The sequence below is a fragment of the Chiloscyllium punctatum genome, chromosome 5 (assembly GCF_047496795.1).
Source record: "Chiloscyllium punctatum isolate Juve2018m chromosome 5, sChiPun1.3, whole genome shotgun sequence".
In the NCBI taxonomy this organism is placed as follows: domain Eukaryota; kingdom Metazoa; phylum Chordata; class Chondrichthyes; order Orectolobiformes; family Hemiscylliidae; genus Chiloscyllium; species Chiloscyllium punctatum.
This window is the reverse complement of record NC_092743.1, coordinates 105,451,587-105,470,335: the sequence shown is the minus strand read 5'-3', so window position 1 is coordinate 105,470,335 and position 18,749 is coordinate 105,451,587. Positions and strand designations below refer to the sequence as shown.

Below are 18,749 nucleotides of genomic sequence, written 5' to 3'. Positions count from 1 at the left end.
CATTTTTTAAAAATCTTCATTTCCAGTAGCTCCTTGAAAGCTCATGTTCAATTCAGGTAAATCACAACTCTCAAGTGCAGGAACATGCATCATGCATAATATTTAACAAATCGTTTCACACAATATTTATTATAGAAAATTTATTAGCTCCTGTAAACAAATTAGGCAGAACAATTTATCTGGAACATGGATCTGGCATCAATATTTTGCTCTTTCACTAAAAACCTGGTGTCTTTTTTTACACTAAAAGCTTGTGCTACCTGCAGGACACAGTTAATACATTGTTTCAAAAATTAAATGAGAAACCGCTGTATAACTAGCTCCTTTCTCTAACACTTTTAATGTATGATTGGTGTAAAACTGGCCTTAAAAAATTTCTCACTTATTGTATTTCTCTCCCAATTGAAGTCTGTGAAAACAGACTTTGGGAGGGGTGCCCATTTTTCACATTACAATTATTCCCAGCATTTGTTTTTCTTGGATACAAGTTTGAAATATCCGTACAAGCAACATATTTTTAACGTTCTTCAAGGAACACTCTTACTATATTCTGAATACTTATTCTCAGATACTAAGAAAATACCTTATTTCAGGACCTTTGAAGTTGGCCACTGTATGACTTAGAGGCACAATTGCAGAAAAGCTCAACAGCAGTAATTAAATATCTGAAGGGCACTTGATTCAACCAGACATTCCCCCCCCCCAGGGCATTCCTGTCAGTTTTCTGACCAGACTGGGTTCTCCCTCAAGAACGAGGTAAAAGCAAAATTTAAAATGAAAACAGAGTGTGTTGATAAACTCAGCAGGTCTGGCAGTATCTGTGGAGAGAGAAATAGACTTAACATTTTGACTCAAATAATTCCTCTTTCGAACAGAAGTTCCGCAGGAGAGTCATATTGGACTTGAAATGTTAATTGTTTCTTTCTGTACAGATGCCACCAGACCTGCTGAGTTTATCAGCACATTCCATTTTCATCTACATCAGTTCAACAAAATTCTGACCATAGAATCCTCAACATAGTAAAATGATCCAAGGTGCTTCACAGGAATGATTATCCAACAGAAAAAAAACACGAATACAGTGCATTGCACTTCTACAAACTCTGCTCACAATCATAACAGCTTTTTGATTTCTAAAGGATGCAAAATATGGCTAATGTGGCAACAATCAGCTTTTTTTGGTCAGGAAATGTCTAGAAGCAGCAATGTTGCTTAGGAAACTACTGTTCAGATTAAATTTCTTTACCCAGACCATAGTGGGAAAATGGAACTTGCTTCTATTCATTTTATTAAAGTAAATAACAGATTTTTAAGATGTGGCAAATTAAGTGCATGAAGCAGAAAAGAATCAACAGTTATTTGAAACAGTGAAATGAGACTCATGTGATGCATGAATACTAGCATGTATCAGTTGGGTTGAATTAAATGTTTCTGTGCTCAAGTTCTACTAAACTGATACTTCATAGAATACCCAAAATAATTTTTCCATCAATTCACTCACAGAATGTTGGTATTGTTGGCAAGATCAACAGTTATCTATAATTGCCAGTTTAGAGGGCAGTTAATATTTAACCACATTACTGTTGGTCTTGAGCCACATATAGGCGAGACTATGTACATGGGTGTAGAACCTTAATGAATAAGATGGGTTTTACAATAGTTCAGTACTTTTCTGGTCACCTGGAATAAGATTAGCTTCTATTGATTTAGATTTAGATTCCGTTTTTAGTAGTTTTTAGGAGTCTTTGTGGCTATTCCCATTTCAAACAAGTATGCTTTCTTAGAAAATGTAGGGGTGATGGACTCTCAGGGGAATGTAGTATGAACAACCAAGTTTCTGGTAGCGAAACACGCTCTAATGTACTGAGGGGTATGTCAGGTTCCAAGCGATCGATTGTCATGGGGAGTCTCTGGTTCGAGGCACAGACAGACATTTCTGCAGCCAGCAGCGAAAGATCAGAATGGCCTGTTGCCTCCCAGGTGTCATGATTAAGGATCTCTCAGAGAGAGTGCAAAATGTTCACATAGGGGAGAGGGAACATTATTTCCAACGATATAGGAAGGGAGCAGGATGTGATTCTGAAGGGACAATGTAGAAAGTTGGGCAGGAATTTAAAAAGGAGGTCCTTGAAGGTAGTATTATCTGGATTACAACAGATATGAGCTAATGAGGATAGGAATAGGAAGATAGAGCAGATGAATGCATGGCTGAGGAGCTGGTGCATGGGAGAAGGGTTCACATTTTTGGATCATTGGAATCTCTTCTGGGGTAGTTGTGACCTATACAAGAAGGATGGATTACACCTGAACTGGAAGGGGACTAATATATTGGCAGGGAGATTTGCTAGAGCTGCTGGGGTGGATTTAAACTAGTTAGGTGGTGGGGAATGGACCTTGGGGAATAGTGAGGAAAGAGATCAATCTGAGACTGGTACAGTTGGGAAAGGGGCCAAGTCAAACAGTCAGGACAGAAAGGAACAAAGCAGAGGACAAGGTTGGGCTGCTAAATTAAAACTGCATTTAGTTCAATGCAAGAAGCCTAACAGGGATGGCAGAGAGTCTCAGAGTACGGTTAGGAACATGGGACTGGGATATCAAAGCAATTACAGAAATGTGGTTCAGGGATGGGCAAGGCTGGCAGCTTAATGTTGCAGGAGACAAATGTTATGGAAGGATAGAAAGGCGGGGGCGTTTTTGATAAGGGATCGCATTACTGCTGTACTTCGGGAGTACATTCCTGGGAATACGTCCAGGGAAGTTATTTGGGTGGAATTGAGAAATAAGAAAAGGAAGGTCACCTTATTGGGATTGTATTCTACACCCCCTAATAGACAGTGGGAAATTGAGAAACACATTTGTAAGGAGATTTCAGTTATCTGTAAGACTAAAACGCTGGTTATGGTAAGGGATTTTAACTTTCCAAACATAGACTGGGACTGCCATAGTGTTAAGGGTTTAGATGGACTGGAATTTAAGTGTGTACAAGAAAGATTTTGTTTCAGTATGTGGATGTCCCTACTAGAGAAGGTGCACAACTTGATCTACTCTTGGGAAATAAGGCAGGGCAGGTGACTGAAGTGTCAATAGGGGAACACTTTGGGGCTAGCGACCATAATTCTATTAGTTTTTAAATAGTGATGGAAAAAGACAGACAAAATCTAAAAGGTGATGTTCTAAATTGGAGGAAGGCTAATTTTGATGGTATTCGGCAAGAACTTTCAAAAGCTGATTGGGGACAGATGTTCGCAGGTAAAGGGACGGCTGAGAAATGGAAAGCCTTTAAAAATGAGATAACGGGAGTCCAGAGACAGTATATTCATGTTAGGGTGAAAGGAGAGGCTGGTAGAATTAGGGAATGCTGGATGACTGGAGAAATTGAAGCGTATGTTAGGTATAGACAGGATAGATTGAGTGAATCCTTTGAAGAGTAAAAGGGCAGTAGGAGTAGAAGACAGAGGGTCGTGGTGGAGGGTTGCCTTTCAGACTAGAGGCCTGTGACCAGTGGAGTGCCGCAAGGATCGTTGTTGGGTCCTCTACTTTTTGTCATTTATATAAATGATTTGGATGTGAGCATAAGAGATATAGTTAGTAAGTTTGCAGATGACACCAAAATTGGAGGTGTAGTGGACAGTGAAGAAAGTTACTTAAGAGTGCAACAGGATCTTGATCAGTGGGCTGAGGTATGGCAGATGGAGCTTAATTTAGATAAATGTGAGATGCTGCATTTTGAAAAAGCAAATCAGAGCAGGATTTATACACCTAGTGGTAAGGTCTGAGGGAATGTTGATGATCAAAGAGACCTTGGAGTGCAGCTTCATAGTTCCTTGAAAGTAGAGTCGGAGGTAGATATGATAGTGAAGAAGGCATTTGGTATGCTTTCCTTTATTGGACAGAGCATTGAGTATAGGAGTTGGGAGGTCATATTGTAGCTGTACAGAACATTGGTTAGGCCACTTTTGCATACTACATGCAATTCTGATCTTCCCCCTATAGAAAGGATGTTGTGAAACTTGAGAGTTCAGAAAGTATTTACAAGGATGTTGCCAGGGTTGGAGGATTTGAGCTGTAAAGTGAGGCTGAATAGGCTGGGGTTGTTATCCCTATAAAATCATGGGAGGCATGGGTAGGATAAATAGACAAAGTCATTTCCCTGGGTTGGAGAATCCAGAACTAGAGGGCATAGGTTTAAGATCAGAGGGAAAAGGTATAAAAGGGACCTAAGGGGCAACTTTTTATGCAGAGGATGATGCATGTACGGAATGAGCTGCCAGAGGAAGTGGTGGAAGCTGGTACAATTACAACGTTTAAAATACATCTGGATGGGTACATGAATAGGAAGGGTTTAGAGGGATATGGGCCAAGTGCTGGCAAATGGGACTAGATTAGTTTAGGATATCTGGTCAGCCTGGACGAGTTGAACCGAAGTGTCTGTTTCCGTGCTGTACTTTTTGATGACTCTATAACTGAACTTTAAATCGCATAGTATTCGTGGTTGGATATGAGTCTCTAAATCATAAGTCAAGACCTCTGATTACTAGATCTGTCAATTAACCACTGTGTTACCATTCCTTAGAATTGTTAATGAGAAAGACTAAGCCCTAATATGTAGTTTGAAGCTGTTATTTTTGGATAAGTCAGTATATTTGAGGTTTGATTTTTTTTTTAAAAATGCCTCCAGGTGACTGCTTTTCACACAGGTTTTTAAAAAAAAATGTTTTGCTTTTATTTCAAGTGCAAACAGCACCGAAGTGTGAAGTATGAAAATGTTTTTTTCTGATTGAATACAAGTGTGTCCAGGCATGAGGGATACTGTCAAGGAAAGTTTGACTACTTGAACAAGAAGTTCCAAGTAACCTAGGTAATTGGCAAAAGAATCAGCAGAGACATGAAAGGGAATAAAATACAGACCATGAATTACATTACCTGATAAATTGTGTAAAGCAGAATCAAAAATAATGTCTAAAATAGAATTGGATAATATTTTAACAAATTTACAGGTCTAAGGGGAAAGGGCAAACTTGATAGCTTTTTCAGGGTTAGTACAGGCAGAGTGGGCTGAAACGTCTCCTGTGCTGTAAACATTCGTTTTATTTTACTTTGTATACTTTAGATTAAGATTTTCTTTATCTTCCAGAGGACTCAGCGACAGAAACAGCCTCTTTCCTTCTGCTCTCCCTTGTTGTGTCTTTATTTTATTTTTTGCCTACCAGATAGTGAATCAGGATGTCTTTTGGAATTGAGGTGTCACCTGGGGAAATGTTTGGAAAAGCTGCTCAAACTTTTGTAGGGTCTGTTTAATTAATTTAAAAGCAAGTAGCTACACATTTTTACATTTTAAAAAGTCAGAATTTCCGTATGTTCAAACGCATTTTCATTTTACATTATACTTGGTTTTACTCAATGCAGCCTAAGTAGTCTGAATGCACTTGCATTTTTATGATGGATCTTTTGTACCTTGCTTTCTCATACCGGTAAGAAACTAACAACGTTCACTTTATGTCAATTCATTTTGATGACTTTAGTACCTGTTTTTGCTAACCGAAAAAGAATTTTTGCTTTTACGAAAAAGTGCGCACAGTGAGAGTCACACCGCCAAGCGCTTTCCTCAGGTAGGACACTCAGCATCTCAGCATCAAGCTGCCATAGCTTTGAACTGTGTTTGTGAGCATCTGTGTTTTATCTCGATTTGTTTTGTGCATCCATTAGCAAGATGTGTTCTAAGGTCTCAGAAAAGCCTCAGAGAGCTTGTAAGGCTGGTCAATGAAATAAAGACATTGTGCGTGCTTGAACTTGCCTGCATCCACTTATTGTACTGTTTACACACAGAGAGAAGGAATCTTGAAAGCTGCCAAAGTTACTATTGGTTTTGCTAGTAGCAAAGTGGCAAAATATATTGCTTGACTGTTAGTCCTTTTGTTGAAAAATACTGTAATTACAGAAGTTGGTTATTCTGGAATTTATTGGAAAAAATTGCTGAGCAAGACATTTATTTTTATGGAAGAAAAGCAGGCCAAGGGACACGAGGCCTCAAAGCACGGGTTTACCCTAATGCCTACTATTTACGCCACTAATGATGCTGTCCTTAGGCTTCTACTAGAGTTCCATTCAGAAAATCCGAGGGCACTTAAAGGTGTTGATAAGAATACACTTCCGGTTGTGTTTTGTTCACATCCAAGTGTTTGGAATACCCAAGTGATTTTCTTAGTACATGTCCTTTTGTTGAAAAATACTGGAGAGAAAATAACCTCAATAATTGATGTCTTGTGATTGTTGATAACTGTGCTCCTTATCCACCTGGCATTGCTGAGAATGGTGATAACATTCGTGTTGCGTTCTTACCATCAAATATGATGTCATTGCTGCAACCATGTGACCAAGGCTTAATAGCCACAATTAAGGCTTACTATATGCAAAAATGTGATGCATTTTATTGTAAGTGCCATTGACAGACAGGGCAACTCTGAAGCATGTGAGAGATCTGGAAACAGTACAATATGAAATTGGCAATCGCCAGCCTTGGAGATGCTCTCAATAGGCTAACAGGCTTGATGAGAAGTGGTGTTTGGAGAAACTGTGTCCCGATGCAGTGAACAATTTTAAAAGCTTCGAACCAACAATAATAAATACAGCAGTAATGACTTGGCTAAGGAGGCTGGGTTTGTCGAAGTTGACAAAGATGATGTTGAAGAGGTTTTGGCATCCGATAATCAAGAATTAACAGATGAAGAGCTGATGCAATTGAAAGGGGAAACTATATGAATCCGAAACCAAATGCAATAGCAAACGGCCCGAAAGTGAAGTAATCCAGGAACTGAGCATGAAGCACTGCATGATATTTTCGCTATGATTGATATTGCTGCAATGATTGTGGAAAAGTATGACTTTAAGTTTGAAAGGGTACTAGGTTCAGGTTTGCAGGATGCTTTGAGTACCTATAAAGAACTGTATGATAGAAAAATGCATGAGGCTAAGCAGTCAACCATACTGTCATATTTCAAGCTTTCCACATCAGCCACAGCAGACAATGAACCTTGACCTTTGACACTAAGGCAGGCAGAATATGTAGACATTCATGACCTGCCTGCCCTGATGGGATGTTAATAGATGACCCTCTTCCTCTCTCTCTTACACCCCATGGGTCTACCTACAGCACATGAACTGCAGCAGTTGAGGGAGGCAGCTCACTACACCTCAATGGAAACTAGGGATGGGCAATAAATGCCAGCCCAGAAATGAAGGTTCACGTCTCACAAATACTTTTTTTAAAGTGGTTTATACCTGATTATCAGAAAAAGATATTAGGATAAACAACAAAAAGCTTAGTTAAAGCTATAGGATTTAAGGACAGTCATAAAGGAGAACGAGAGGTGGAGAGATTTGATGAGGGAACTCAGGAGATTAAGAACCAATGAGCTGAAGACATGGCTGCTAACAGTGGTGTATTTAAATTTGGGATCACAGAATCAGAGGAGCAGAGATATCTTGAGGGAATGGAGGTGTTTTGAAACTTAGAGGCAACCACAGTAATAGGATGGTGGGGAAGGGGGAAAATCACTTGAAGTACTTTCCTTTCATACTAAAGCAAAACTGTTGTAAGTACAATGCATCAGCAAAAAGTGCAGATCTTTCTCAAATATTTCTTTAGAGGTGCATTGTATGTCTCTCCCTCAAGGACAACCCGATTCAGTACAGTAGAAAGTTGCAACACAGTGGAAATACAGTTCAAAGTATCTTAGTTCAGTTCTATTATTCTGCAAAATACAGATACAATTACAGCAAGGCACATGCATCTACTATGAATAAGTTAAACCCATCTTTGGGGCAATGCACGTACAAGCAACAGCAATTTCAATCCATTTAGTTTCATACTGAAACTTATGTCCTCCACAAGATGTGTGATAATAGACCTGCATGGTAGTTGTCACAGGTACTGAGATGTAATCCAATGTATGCTTCATCTTACTAAAGCTGATGCAGCCACGACACAGACAAACAGCTTCTGGAATCGTTGCGGGGATACGTTTAGGGTCCTCATTAATCCTAGACCAGTGGAAAGTAGAATTTGTTAAAGTTGTAAATATTTTAATTTAAGTTCATGAGCTATGCACATGCTGTATCCCATAGTATAGACATGCCTGTGCAAATCACACTGCTTCCATCTAGTGCAAAGCATCGAAAGCTAAAAGAGCTTTGATCAGGCCCCATTTAGAGTAATAGCATTTATTAATGGACACTGCGCTTCAGGAAACACATATCAGCCCTGAAATAGGTGCAATGAGGATTCACCAGAATGAAAGTAGAGCTGAAAGGTTTAAATTATATGAACAAGTTTTAATGACAATTTGTATTGCTTTAGGTTTAGGAGAACTGGTGTATGAGGTGTTTAAAATTATAAATTGATCCAATATTACAAACTAAATCCTTTAGTGGAGAGTCCAGATCAAGGAATCAGAACAGTCACACTATTTAAAGGTTTTTTCAGGAAGCACATCATCATGCAAAGGGAGAGAAAAAACTTAAACTATCTTTCCTCCTAAAAGCTGCTGAGGCTAGAAGTTAATTGAAAATTTCAAAACTTAAATTGAAGATTTTTGTTGAGCAAGGATATTAAAGCATGATAGGCAGAGTTAAGATACAGATCTGTCATGATCTAATTGGTTGGCAGAAAAAGCACGAGAGATTCAATGGTCTCCTCTTTTTATGGATTAAAGCACACTGTCAATTTGACTGAAGGTCTGCATTGGACCACACTGACATCTTTGTCTGAATTTCTGATATGTATTTTCGCTTATGTGACTACTAATATATGTTATGTTAATATAGCAAAATGTGTTTTATGGATGTGCCAACTGAAAAAGAATGATGCAAAGAGAAAGCTTGTTCAAATATAGAAAGAATCATTAGTAAGTTTACAGATGACACCAAAATTTGTGGCATAGTAGACAGTGAAGAAGGTTTTCTAAGATTACAAAGGGATCTTGATCAAATGGGTCAATGGGCTGATGGAGTTCAACCTGGATAAATGCGAGGTATTGCATTTTGGTACAACAATCAAGGGTAGGGCTCATACAATTAATGGTAGGGCCTTGAGTAGTGTGTGGAACAGAGGGACCTAGGGGTTCAGATACGTATATCTTTCAAGTTTGCATCACGTGGACAGGGTGGTTAAAAAAGCATTCGCCTTACTTGCCTTTGAGTATAGAAGTTGGGAAATTATGTTGAGGTTGTATAGGGCTTTGGTAATGCCTTTTCTGGAATACAGTGTCCAATCCTGATTGCCTAGTTATAGGAAGGATACTATTAAGCTGGAGAGGGTTCAGAGAGATTAAGCAGAATGTTGCCGGGTATGAAAGATTTGAGTTATAAAGAAAGGCTGGGACGTTTTTTCATTGGAGTGTAGGAGTTTGAGTGGTGACCTTCTAGAAGTTTGTAAATAATGAGGGGTATAGATGTAGTTACCTTTTCCCTAGGATGAGACATTTAAAGACTTGGGGGCACATTTTAAGGTGAGAGGAGAGAGACAATAAAAAAGGCAAATACTTTACACAGAGGATGGTTTGCGCATGGAATGAACTCCCTGAGGGAGTAGTGGATGTGAGTACAATCACAACATTTTAAAAGACATTTGGATAGATGTATGAATAGGAACAGTTTGGAGGGATATGGGCCAGGAGCATGCAGGTGGAACTAGTTTAGTTGGTATTCTGGCATGGACTGGTTGGACCAAAGAGTCTGTTTCCATGCTGTATGCCTATGACTCTAAATATTTGCGCATGAGCTTTGGAACTTCTTTCCTAACTCTCAGTTTCTGTTTCCTTTTCAGCTTTTACGATGCTCACCTCTCCTAATGTCTTCTCAAGTGGTTCGGTTTCAGATTTTGTTTGATAATTATTCCTGAAAATAAGTTAGGGCTGCTTTACCATGTTAGTACCAATTTATAAATGTAAACTATTGTTTAATGAAAAGAGTAGTGTGCAAAGAAAAGCATGTTTAGGGAGAGAAATCCAAAATATGGAGCTTTCAGCACATTGGCACTGTTGCCATTGATGGGACAAAGTGAACAGGGCAGAAGATGATTGGCCCTTGCACAAGGTTAGGGCTAGGAACTTTAAGGAACAGTGTAGGGTTGACCAAAGTTACACAATTAGGGAGAGAAGAGGCCATGAAGAAATTAAATATGAAGTGGAAAGTTTCAAATGGGAATGTTTTGAATTAGGAGCTAACATAGTTAGCAAGGACAGAATGGATAGACAAACAGGTTTTGGCATCCAATAGAATGCAGGCTGTAAAACATAGATGGTTTGTGTTTGTATAGATAGTTGGATGTGGGATTCAATGGAAGAAGGAATAGAATGGGAAATGAATGGAGTCTCACAATGAGGTCTGTCATAAATGACTTTGATCTTTCCAATGGTTTACTGGAGGAAATTTCAGGATTAGATGACTTACAGCACTGTGACTGATGGTAGCAAGAAGTGGTGGTGAATAGATCTGATTTTTTTTATTCATTCATGGTTTTTGAGCATCGCTGGCTGGGTGAACATTTATTGTCCAGTTACCCTGCGGAAGATAGTAGTGATCTACCTTCTTTAATCACTTCATTCCTTGAGGTTTTAGGACAATGTTGTGAAGAAAGAAGTTGCAGGATTTAGACTCACTAACAATAAAGGAATGGTGATACAGTTCCAAGCCAGAATTGGGTGCAGCATGAAAGGGAACTTGCATGGTGATGGTGAGCTTCCCCTGTTGCCCTTATTCTTCTAAGTGATAAAGGTTCTGGATTGAAAGGTGCTGTCAGAGAACCCTTGGTGATTTCCTACAGTGCATTTTGTAGATGGTGCACTCTGTCACTGAACAGAGTGTTGAATAGAGTGATATTGAAGGCAAGAGATGGGGTGCCAGTCTGGCAGGCTGCTTTGTCCTGAATGGAGTCATACCTCCTAAGTACTTTAGGAACTGCACTCATCCAAGCCAGTAGAGAGTATTCAGTCATGGTCCTGACATTTCCCTTGTAGATGGAGAACAGGTATTTGGGAGATAGGAGGCGAGCTATTCACTGCATAATTCTTGGGCTCTGTCCAAATCTTGCCACCACGGTATGGTTAGTCGAGTTCAGTTTCTGGTCAATGGGTGACCTCATATGATGTTGACAGTGATAATAATGCCACAAAGTGTAATGTTAGATTCATTTTCATTGGAGATGGCCATTGCCATCATGTTACTGACTAATTATCTACTTAAGCCTGGATATTGTTCCGAGGCTTGCTGTATATGAACATGGACTGCTTCAATCTCTAACTCTCACCTCAACTTTGTGAACTTTTGCTATAAATTCTGTGTCTTATGATCCTGCACCACTCGTTACCTGATGAAGAAGCAGCACTATGAAAGCTAGTACTTCCAAATAAACCCGTTGGACTATAATCTCGTGCTGTATGATTTTTAACTCAACTCTACAGTTCAGCTCTTATGTCCATGTTTGGACCATGGTTGTAATAAGGTCAGGAACCAAGTATACAAATTAAAGAACAAAGAAAATTTACAGCCAGGTACAGGCCCTTTGGCCCTCCAAGCCTGAGCCGATCCAAATGTACTGTCTAAACCTGTTGGTCAATTCTAAGCATCTGTATCCCTCAGCTCCCCACCTTAAATGCATCTTAAATGAATCTACCGTGCCTGCCTCTACCACCTCTGCTGGCAACGCGTTCCAAACGCCCACCACCCTCTGTGTGAAGTACTTGCCGCGTGTATTGCCCCTTAAATTTTCCACTTCTCACCTTGAAAGCATGACCTCTCATTATTGAATCCTTCACCCTGGGAAAAAGCTTGTCTCTATCCACCCTGTCTATACCCTTCATGATTTTGTAAACCTCAGTCAGGTCCCCTCTCAATCTCCTTTTTTCTAGTGAAAATAAACCTAACCTCCTCGGCCTCCCTTCATGGCTTGTACCTTCCATACCAGGCAACATCCTCGTAAACCTTCTCTGCACCTTCTCCAAAGTATCTACATCCTTTTGGTAATGTGGCGACCAGAACTGTACACAGTATTCTAAATGCGGCCAAACTAACATCTTGTACAATTTTAACATGACCTGCCAGCTCTTATACTCAATACCCTGTCGAATGAAGGCAAGCATACTATATGCCTTCTTGACCACTCTATCCACCTGTGCAGCAACCTTCAGGATACAATGGACCTGCACTCCCAGATCTCTCTGCCCATCAATTTTTTTCCCAAGGCTCTTCCATTCATTGTATAATTCGCTCTAGAATTAGACTTGCCGATATGCATCACCTCACATTTGTCTGGATTGAAAGCTATCTGCCACTTTTCTGCCCAACTCTCCAGTCTATCTATATTCTCTTGTATTCTCTGACAGTCCCTTATGCTTTCTGCTACTCCACCAATCTTTGTGTCATCTGCAAACTTGCTGATCATACCAACAGTGCCGTCTTCTAAATCATTTATGCATATTACAAACAACAGTGGCCCCAATACTGACCCCTGTGGAACACCGTTGGTCACCTTTCTCCATTTTGAGAAACTCCCTTCAACTATTACTCTCTGTTTTCTGTTGCTCAACCAGTTCTTTATCCACCTAGCTAGAACACCCTGCGCACCATGTGACTTCACTTTCTCCATTAGTCTACATTGGGGAACCTTATCAAACACCTTACTAAAATCCATTTATATGACATCAACAGCCCTTCCTTCATCTAACAACTTGGTCACATCCTCGAAGAACTCTGGTAAGGCACGATCTCCCCCACACAAAACCATGTTGCCTGTCACTGATAAGCTCATTCTTTTCTAAATGTAAATAGATCCTATCTCTCAGTATCCTCTCCAGCAACTTCCCCATCACCAACGTCAGGCTCACTGTCTGTGGTTACCCGGAATATCCCTACTACCCTTCTTGGATGGGGAGAAAACATGAGCAACCTTCCAGTCCTCCGACACCTCACCTGTATTTAAGGATGCCACAAAGATATCTATCAGGGCTCCAGCTATTTCCTCTCTCGCCTCCCTCAGCAACCTGGGATAGATCCCATTCGATCCCAGGGATTTGTCCATCTTAATAACCTCTAACATACCCAACACATCTTCCCTATTTATGCCAACACGATCCAGACTAATCAAACTTCTATCTGTAATCTCAAGATTCATCATGTTCCTCTCCTCAGTGAACACTGATGCAAAATAATCATTCAGAATCTCACTCATTCTCTCAGGTTCGGCACACAGCTTTCCTTCATTATCTTTTAGTGAACAGATCCTTTCTCTAATTACCCGCTTGCTTCTTATATAAAAATAAAATACTTTGGGATTCTCCTTAATTCTGTGCTAAAGCTATTCCCTGACTCCTTTTAGCCTGCTTGATTCTTGTTTAAGACTTGTCCTACTCTTCCGATATTCCTCCAGAGTCTGTTCTGTTCTTAGCTGCCTAGACCTTATGTATGCTTCCCTTTTCCTCTTGGCTAGTCGTACAATTTCTCCTGTCATCCACGGTTCACGAACCTTGCCCTTCAACGGGACATGCCTATCCTGCACTATCGTTAACCTATCTTTGAAAGCTTCTCACATCTCAAATGTGGACTTCCCTTCAAATAGCTGTGTCCAATCCACATTTCCCAGCTCCTGCCTAATTTAGATATAATTGGCCTTGGCCCAGTTTAGTACTCTTCCCTTAGGACCGCTCTCTTCTTTATCTACGAGTATTCTAAAACTTACAGAATTGTGGTCACTGTTCCCAAAGAAATCTCCCACTGCAACTTCTACCACTTTCCCTGGCTTGCTCCCCAGTACCAGGTCCTCTATGGCCCCTTCCCTTGTCAGACTATTGACATACTGTTCTAGGAAACTCTCCTGGATGCTTCATACAAATTCTACTCCATCCAGACCTCTGACGCTAAGTGTATCCCAGTCAATGTTGGGAATACTAAAATCTCCCATCACCACTACCCTATTGCCTCTACATCTATTCATAATCTGTTTACCTATTTGTTATTCTACCTCACACTCACTGTTGGGAGGTCTGTAATACAGCCCCAACAATGTAACTGCACCCTTCTTATTTCTCAGCTCCACCCATAATGCCTTACTACCCAAGATCACCATATTTTTATAGAATTCAATTCAATGCAACAGATTGTGTGCAGCTTTTAACTTATAAACTTCAATCTAGTCTAACATGTTCCTGCACACATTGCCTGCTTAAGTTAGGATCTTAGAGCTATGGATCTATCAGTAGCTTTTTTTGGAGTAAAGTAATACTACTAGAAAAAAACCTACAATTCAGATTTCATTTTACCTGTAGCTCCAAGGTGAGAATGACCTATCCTCAATGTGTGAACTTGCCAGCAGTTCAGGAGACCATGCTGGGCAGCTGTGATTTATCTTTTGATCATGTCTTTCCAACACTGTTAAAATACTTGAAGGATGTGTGATGCTGATCCTCTTCTTTAGCAAATGAAGTGGGATTTCATCTCTGCAATTGGTAGGTAATCCCATATGTTCATTTGCATCAATTATTGCAATGAAAGCAATTAACACCATCTAGAAAAAACAATCAACTGAATGCATAATAAAGTTTAAAACAATTTACACAACAATGAATGTATTTCAAAAAAAACATGTAATTATTTATGAAGTTCTTTGAGATGTACAGCATGGAAACAGACCCTTCAGTCCAACTCATCCATGCGGACCAGATATCCCAACGTAATCTAGTCCAATTTGCTAGCACTTGGCCCATATCCCGCTAAACTGTTCCTATTCATATACCCATCCAGATGCCTTTTAAATGCTGCAATTGCACCAGCCTCCATCATTTCTGCTGGCAGTTTATTCCATACATGCACCACCCTCTGTGTGAAAGATTTGCCCCTTAGGTTCCTTTTAAATCTTTCCTCTCTCACCCTAAACCTATGCCCTCTAGATCTGGACTCCCCCACTCCAGGGAAAAGATGTTGTCTATTTATCCTATCCATGCCCTTCATGATGTTATAAGCCTCTATAAGGTCACACCTCAGTCTCTGACATTCCAGGGGAAACACAGCCTGTTCAGCCTCTCCCTACAGCTTAAATCCTCCAACCCTGGCAACATCCTTGTAAATCTTTTCTGGTCCTTTTCAAGTTTTACAACATCTTTCCAATAGGAAGGAGACCAGAATTGCATACAATATTCCAAAAGTGGCCTAACCAATGTCCTATACAGCCACAACATGACCTCCCAACTCCTATACTCAATACTCTGACCAATAAAGGAAAGCATATCAAACACCTTCACTATTCTATCTACCTGCGACTCTACTTTCAAGGAACTATGAACCTGCATTCTAAGCTGTCTTTGTTCAGCAACACTACCATTAAGTGTATAAGTTGGGGCGGCATGGTGGCTCAGTGGTTAGCACGGCTATTCCAGCCTCTGCGTGGGTTTCCTCTGGGTGCTCCAGTTTCCTCCCACAGTCTAAAGATGTGCGGGTCAGGTGAATTGGCCATGTTAAATTACCCATAGTGTTAGATGCATTCGTCAGAGGGAAATGGGTCTGGGTGTGTTACTCTTCAAAGGGTTGGTGTGGACTGGTTGGGCCGAAGGGCCTGTTTCCACACTACAGAGAATCTAAAAAAAAGTCCTGCTCTGATTTGCTTTTCCAAAATGCAGCACCTCTCATTTACCCATAAATTAAACTCCATCTGCCACTCCTCAGCATTGGTCCATCTGATCAAGATCCCATTGTACTCTGAGGTAACTTTCTTCTCTGTCAACTACACAGACATGAAAGGCACTATAACAATATGTTTATTTCCTTCCTTTCTTACATAAGAACACAATAGGGAAAATATTAGCCAATCAATTCTTCCAGCCTACTCTATTAAATAAGATCTTCCACCACAAGTCCATCTTCCTGCACTATTTCTAAACTATTTAGTTCCCTCAATATCCAGAATCTGTCGAGAACCATCTTATAAATAATCAATGAAATAGCTCTTAATAGAATTCCAAAGATTTACAATACTAAAGTGAACAAATTTCTACTTATCGCCATCCTAAATGGCCAGCCCCTTATCGAGAAGTTGTGGTATTTATTTCTGGATAGCCCAATTGGAAGCATATTCTTCCAGCATCTGAAATCACAAAGAGCTAGAAAAACTCAGCACGTCTGGCAGCATCAGAATTAATCAAGTCCAGTGACCTTTTATCCTCCCAGTATCTACCTTGTAAAGGACTTTACAAAATGGACATGTTTAAGTAAGATGACCTCGCATTCTTCTAAACTTTAGGGGACAGTGGCTTAGTTGACTCAAGTTTCCCTCAATTTTTTGTTAGGACACCTCCCTCGACCCAGAAATTAGTGGAGTGAACTTTCATTGTACATTGTATGACAAGTAGGATTTAGGATTTAGACTTGTGAGGTCAGGTTTCACTCAGGCTCTATTTAATTGCAGTCAGAGTTAAAAATCAATCAACGGCAGGTTATAGTCCAACAGGTTTATTTGGAAGTGCAAGCTTTCGAAGCGTTACTCCTTCGTCAGATAGCTGCACATCATGATTGCAGTCAGACAGCTTTATACGCACTCCAATTCCTTTGTAATAAAAGCTAAAAATCACACAACACCAGGTTATGGTCTAACAGGTTTATTTGGAAGCACTAGCTTTCAGAGTGCTGCTCCTTCATCAGGTGGTTGTATACTCAGGAGTACACAGTCATATTCTTGCCCACTTATTTAATCTGACTATATTAATTTGTGACCATTTCAAAATTTATTTTCAGAAACCTTGCATACATTATACTCAGTTGCCTCATCTAACTCGTAGAATCGTAGTCATAAAGATGTACAACACAGAAACAGACCCTTCGGTCTAACTCATCCAGTTTGATCAGATATCCTAACCTAATCTAGTCCCATTTGCCATCATTTGGCCCATATTCCGCTAAACCGTCCCTATTCATATACCCATCCAAGCCTTTTAAATGTTGTAATTGTATCAGTCTCCACCACTTCCTCTGGAAGCTCATTCCATACACGCACTACCCTCTGCGTGAAAAAGTTGCCCCTTAGCTCCCTTTTAAATTTTTCTCCTCTCACCCTAAACCTATGCCGTCTAGTTCTGGACTCTCCCACCCCAGGGAAAAGACCTTGTCTATTTATCCTATCCATGCCTTCTGTAACCTCAGTCTCCGACGCTCCAAGGGAAACAGCCCCAGCCTATTCAGGCTCTCCCTGTAGCTTAAATCCTCCAACCCTGGCAACATCATTGTAAATCTTTTCTGAATCCTTTCAAGTTTCACAACATCTTTCTGATCGGATGGAGACCAGAATTGCACACAATCTTCTAAAAGTGGCCTAACCGATGTCCTGTACAGCCGCAACATGACCTCCCAACATCTCTCCTCAATGCTTTGTGCAACAAAGGAAAGCTTACCAAACACCTTCTTCACTATCCTATCTATCTGTAACTCTACTTTCAAGGAGTAAATAGCTGAGGCTCAAGTATCAATCCTTCTGGTTTTCCCACTAACTATCGTCCAGCAACATGAAAATGAAGTTTTTCTTCCTAATTACTATTTCCTGTCTATTATCTAATTTTTGATCCATGCTAATATATTACCCCGTAAACCTATCAGCCCTAACTTTGCATGATATCTTGTGTGGCCCTTTATCAAATTATTTTAGGAAGTCTGAGTACACTGCATCACCCATTCATATCTACCCTGCTAGTTGCATCCTCACAAAACGCTTAACAGGTTTGTCAAACATGATTTCCCTTTCATAAATCCCATGTTGGCTCTGCCCAAAGGCACACTGATAAAAATGTTACTGGACTATTAATCCAGTAAATCCAGGATAATGTTCAGGGAACATGAGTTCAAATCCCACTGTGGCAGACAGTGAAATTTGAACTCAGTATGTAAAGGAGCAAAAAATAAGCTGGTCTAATGCTGACCATGTAATCATTGCCGATTGTTGCAAAAATCCATCTGATTTTGCAATGCTCTTTATAGGAGATCAACCTGGCTTATTTGGCTCAATAGCCAGTGTGGATGAAATTGGTGCCAATAGCATGGAGTTCAATCCCCATTCTGACTGGGGTAGATTCAGGACCTGTCTTCTTGCCTTCCCCGGTATGGAGATCACCATGCTATGAAATTGATCTGCCTTTGGGTAGACAACTAAGAAAGAATAATAGTCTCTCCAGTATTATTTTTGTATTAACACCATTGCTTTAATTTTCTTACTCTCTACACTCCTGGCTCTCCACTATTTGCAGATTGTTTTTGTTACTTATATTGGCAACATAGATGTAAATTATAATCCTTCTTACATATCTACAATTTCCTTACTCTCCATTATAGTTTTTGTGGTTCACCCTTAGTGGAACGAGATTTACTTTGGTTATTTATTTCCTTACAAACATTTCCTATATACCTATGGAAGCTTTAACCCTCTTCCTTCTTTTATCTCTTCAGTTAACTCTCAAAAGTTAACACAATTTATATGCACTTACCAATGACCGTAAGCACATTTTCACATTCGTTCCAGATGCTGCCATCTCGGGTTTCTCTTAATTTCCTTCTCTTATTTTCTACCAGTTCACTCTTCTATTTATTTTACCAATTCTGCAGGAGGAGTTATACAGCAGATGAAGCATAATTCTTCGTTTAGACAAATGACGTTGTTTCTTAAGGCTTTTTTTTATCAAAACCTGTAAAAACATGTTATTGAATATATCAGATCAATGAAG

The 18,749-nt window shown here is 39.9% G+C and overlaps 1 protein-coding gene across 1 annotated transcript; it reads right to left on the bottom strand.

Moving 5' to 3' along the window:
• Positions 1 to 7,793: 7,793 nt before the first annotated feature.
• LOC140476803 (interleukin-17C-like) lies at positions 7,794 to 18,530 on the bottom strand. The gene is made up of 3 exons (XM_072569597.1): positions 18,513 to 18,530; positions 14,313 to 14,557; positions 7,794 to 8,040 (listed from the first exon to the last, which is right to left on the bottom strand). Exons 1-3 carry the CDS (start codon positions 18,528 to 18,530, stop codon positions 7,794 to 7,796), a joined length of 510 nt encoding a protein of 169 aa, XP_072425698.1.
• Between the last annotated feature and the right edge of the window lie 219 nt (positions 18,531 to 18,749).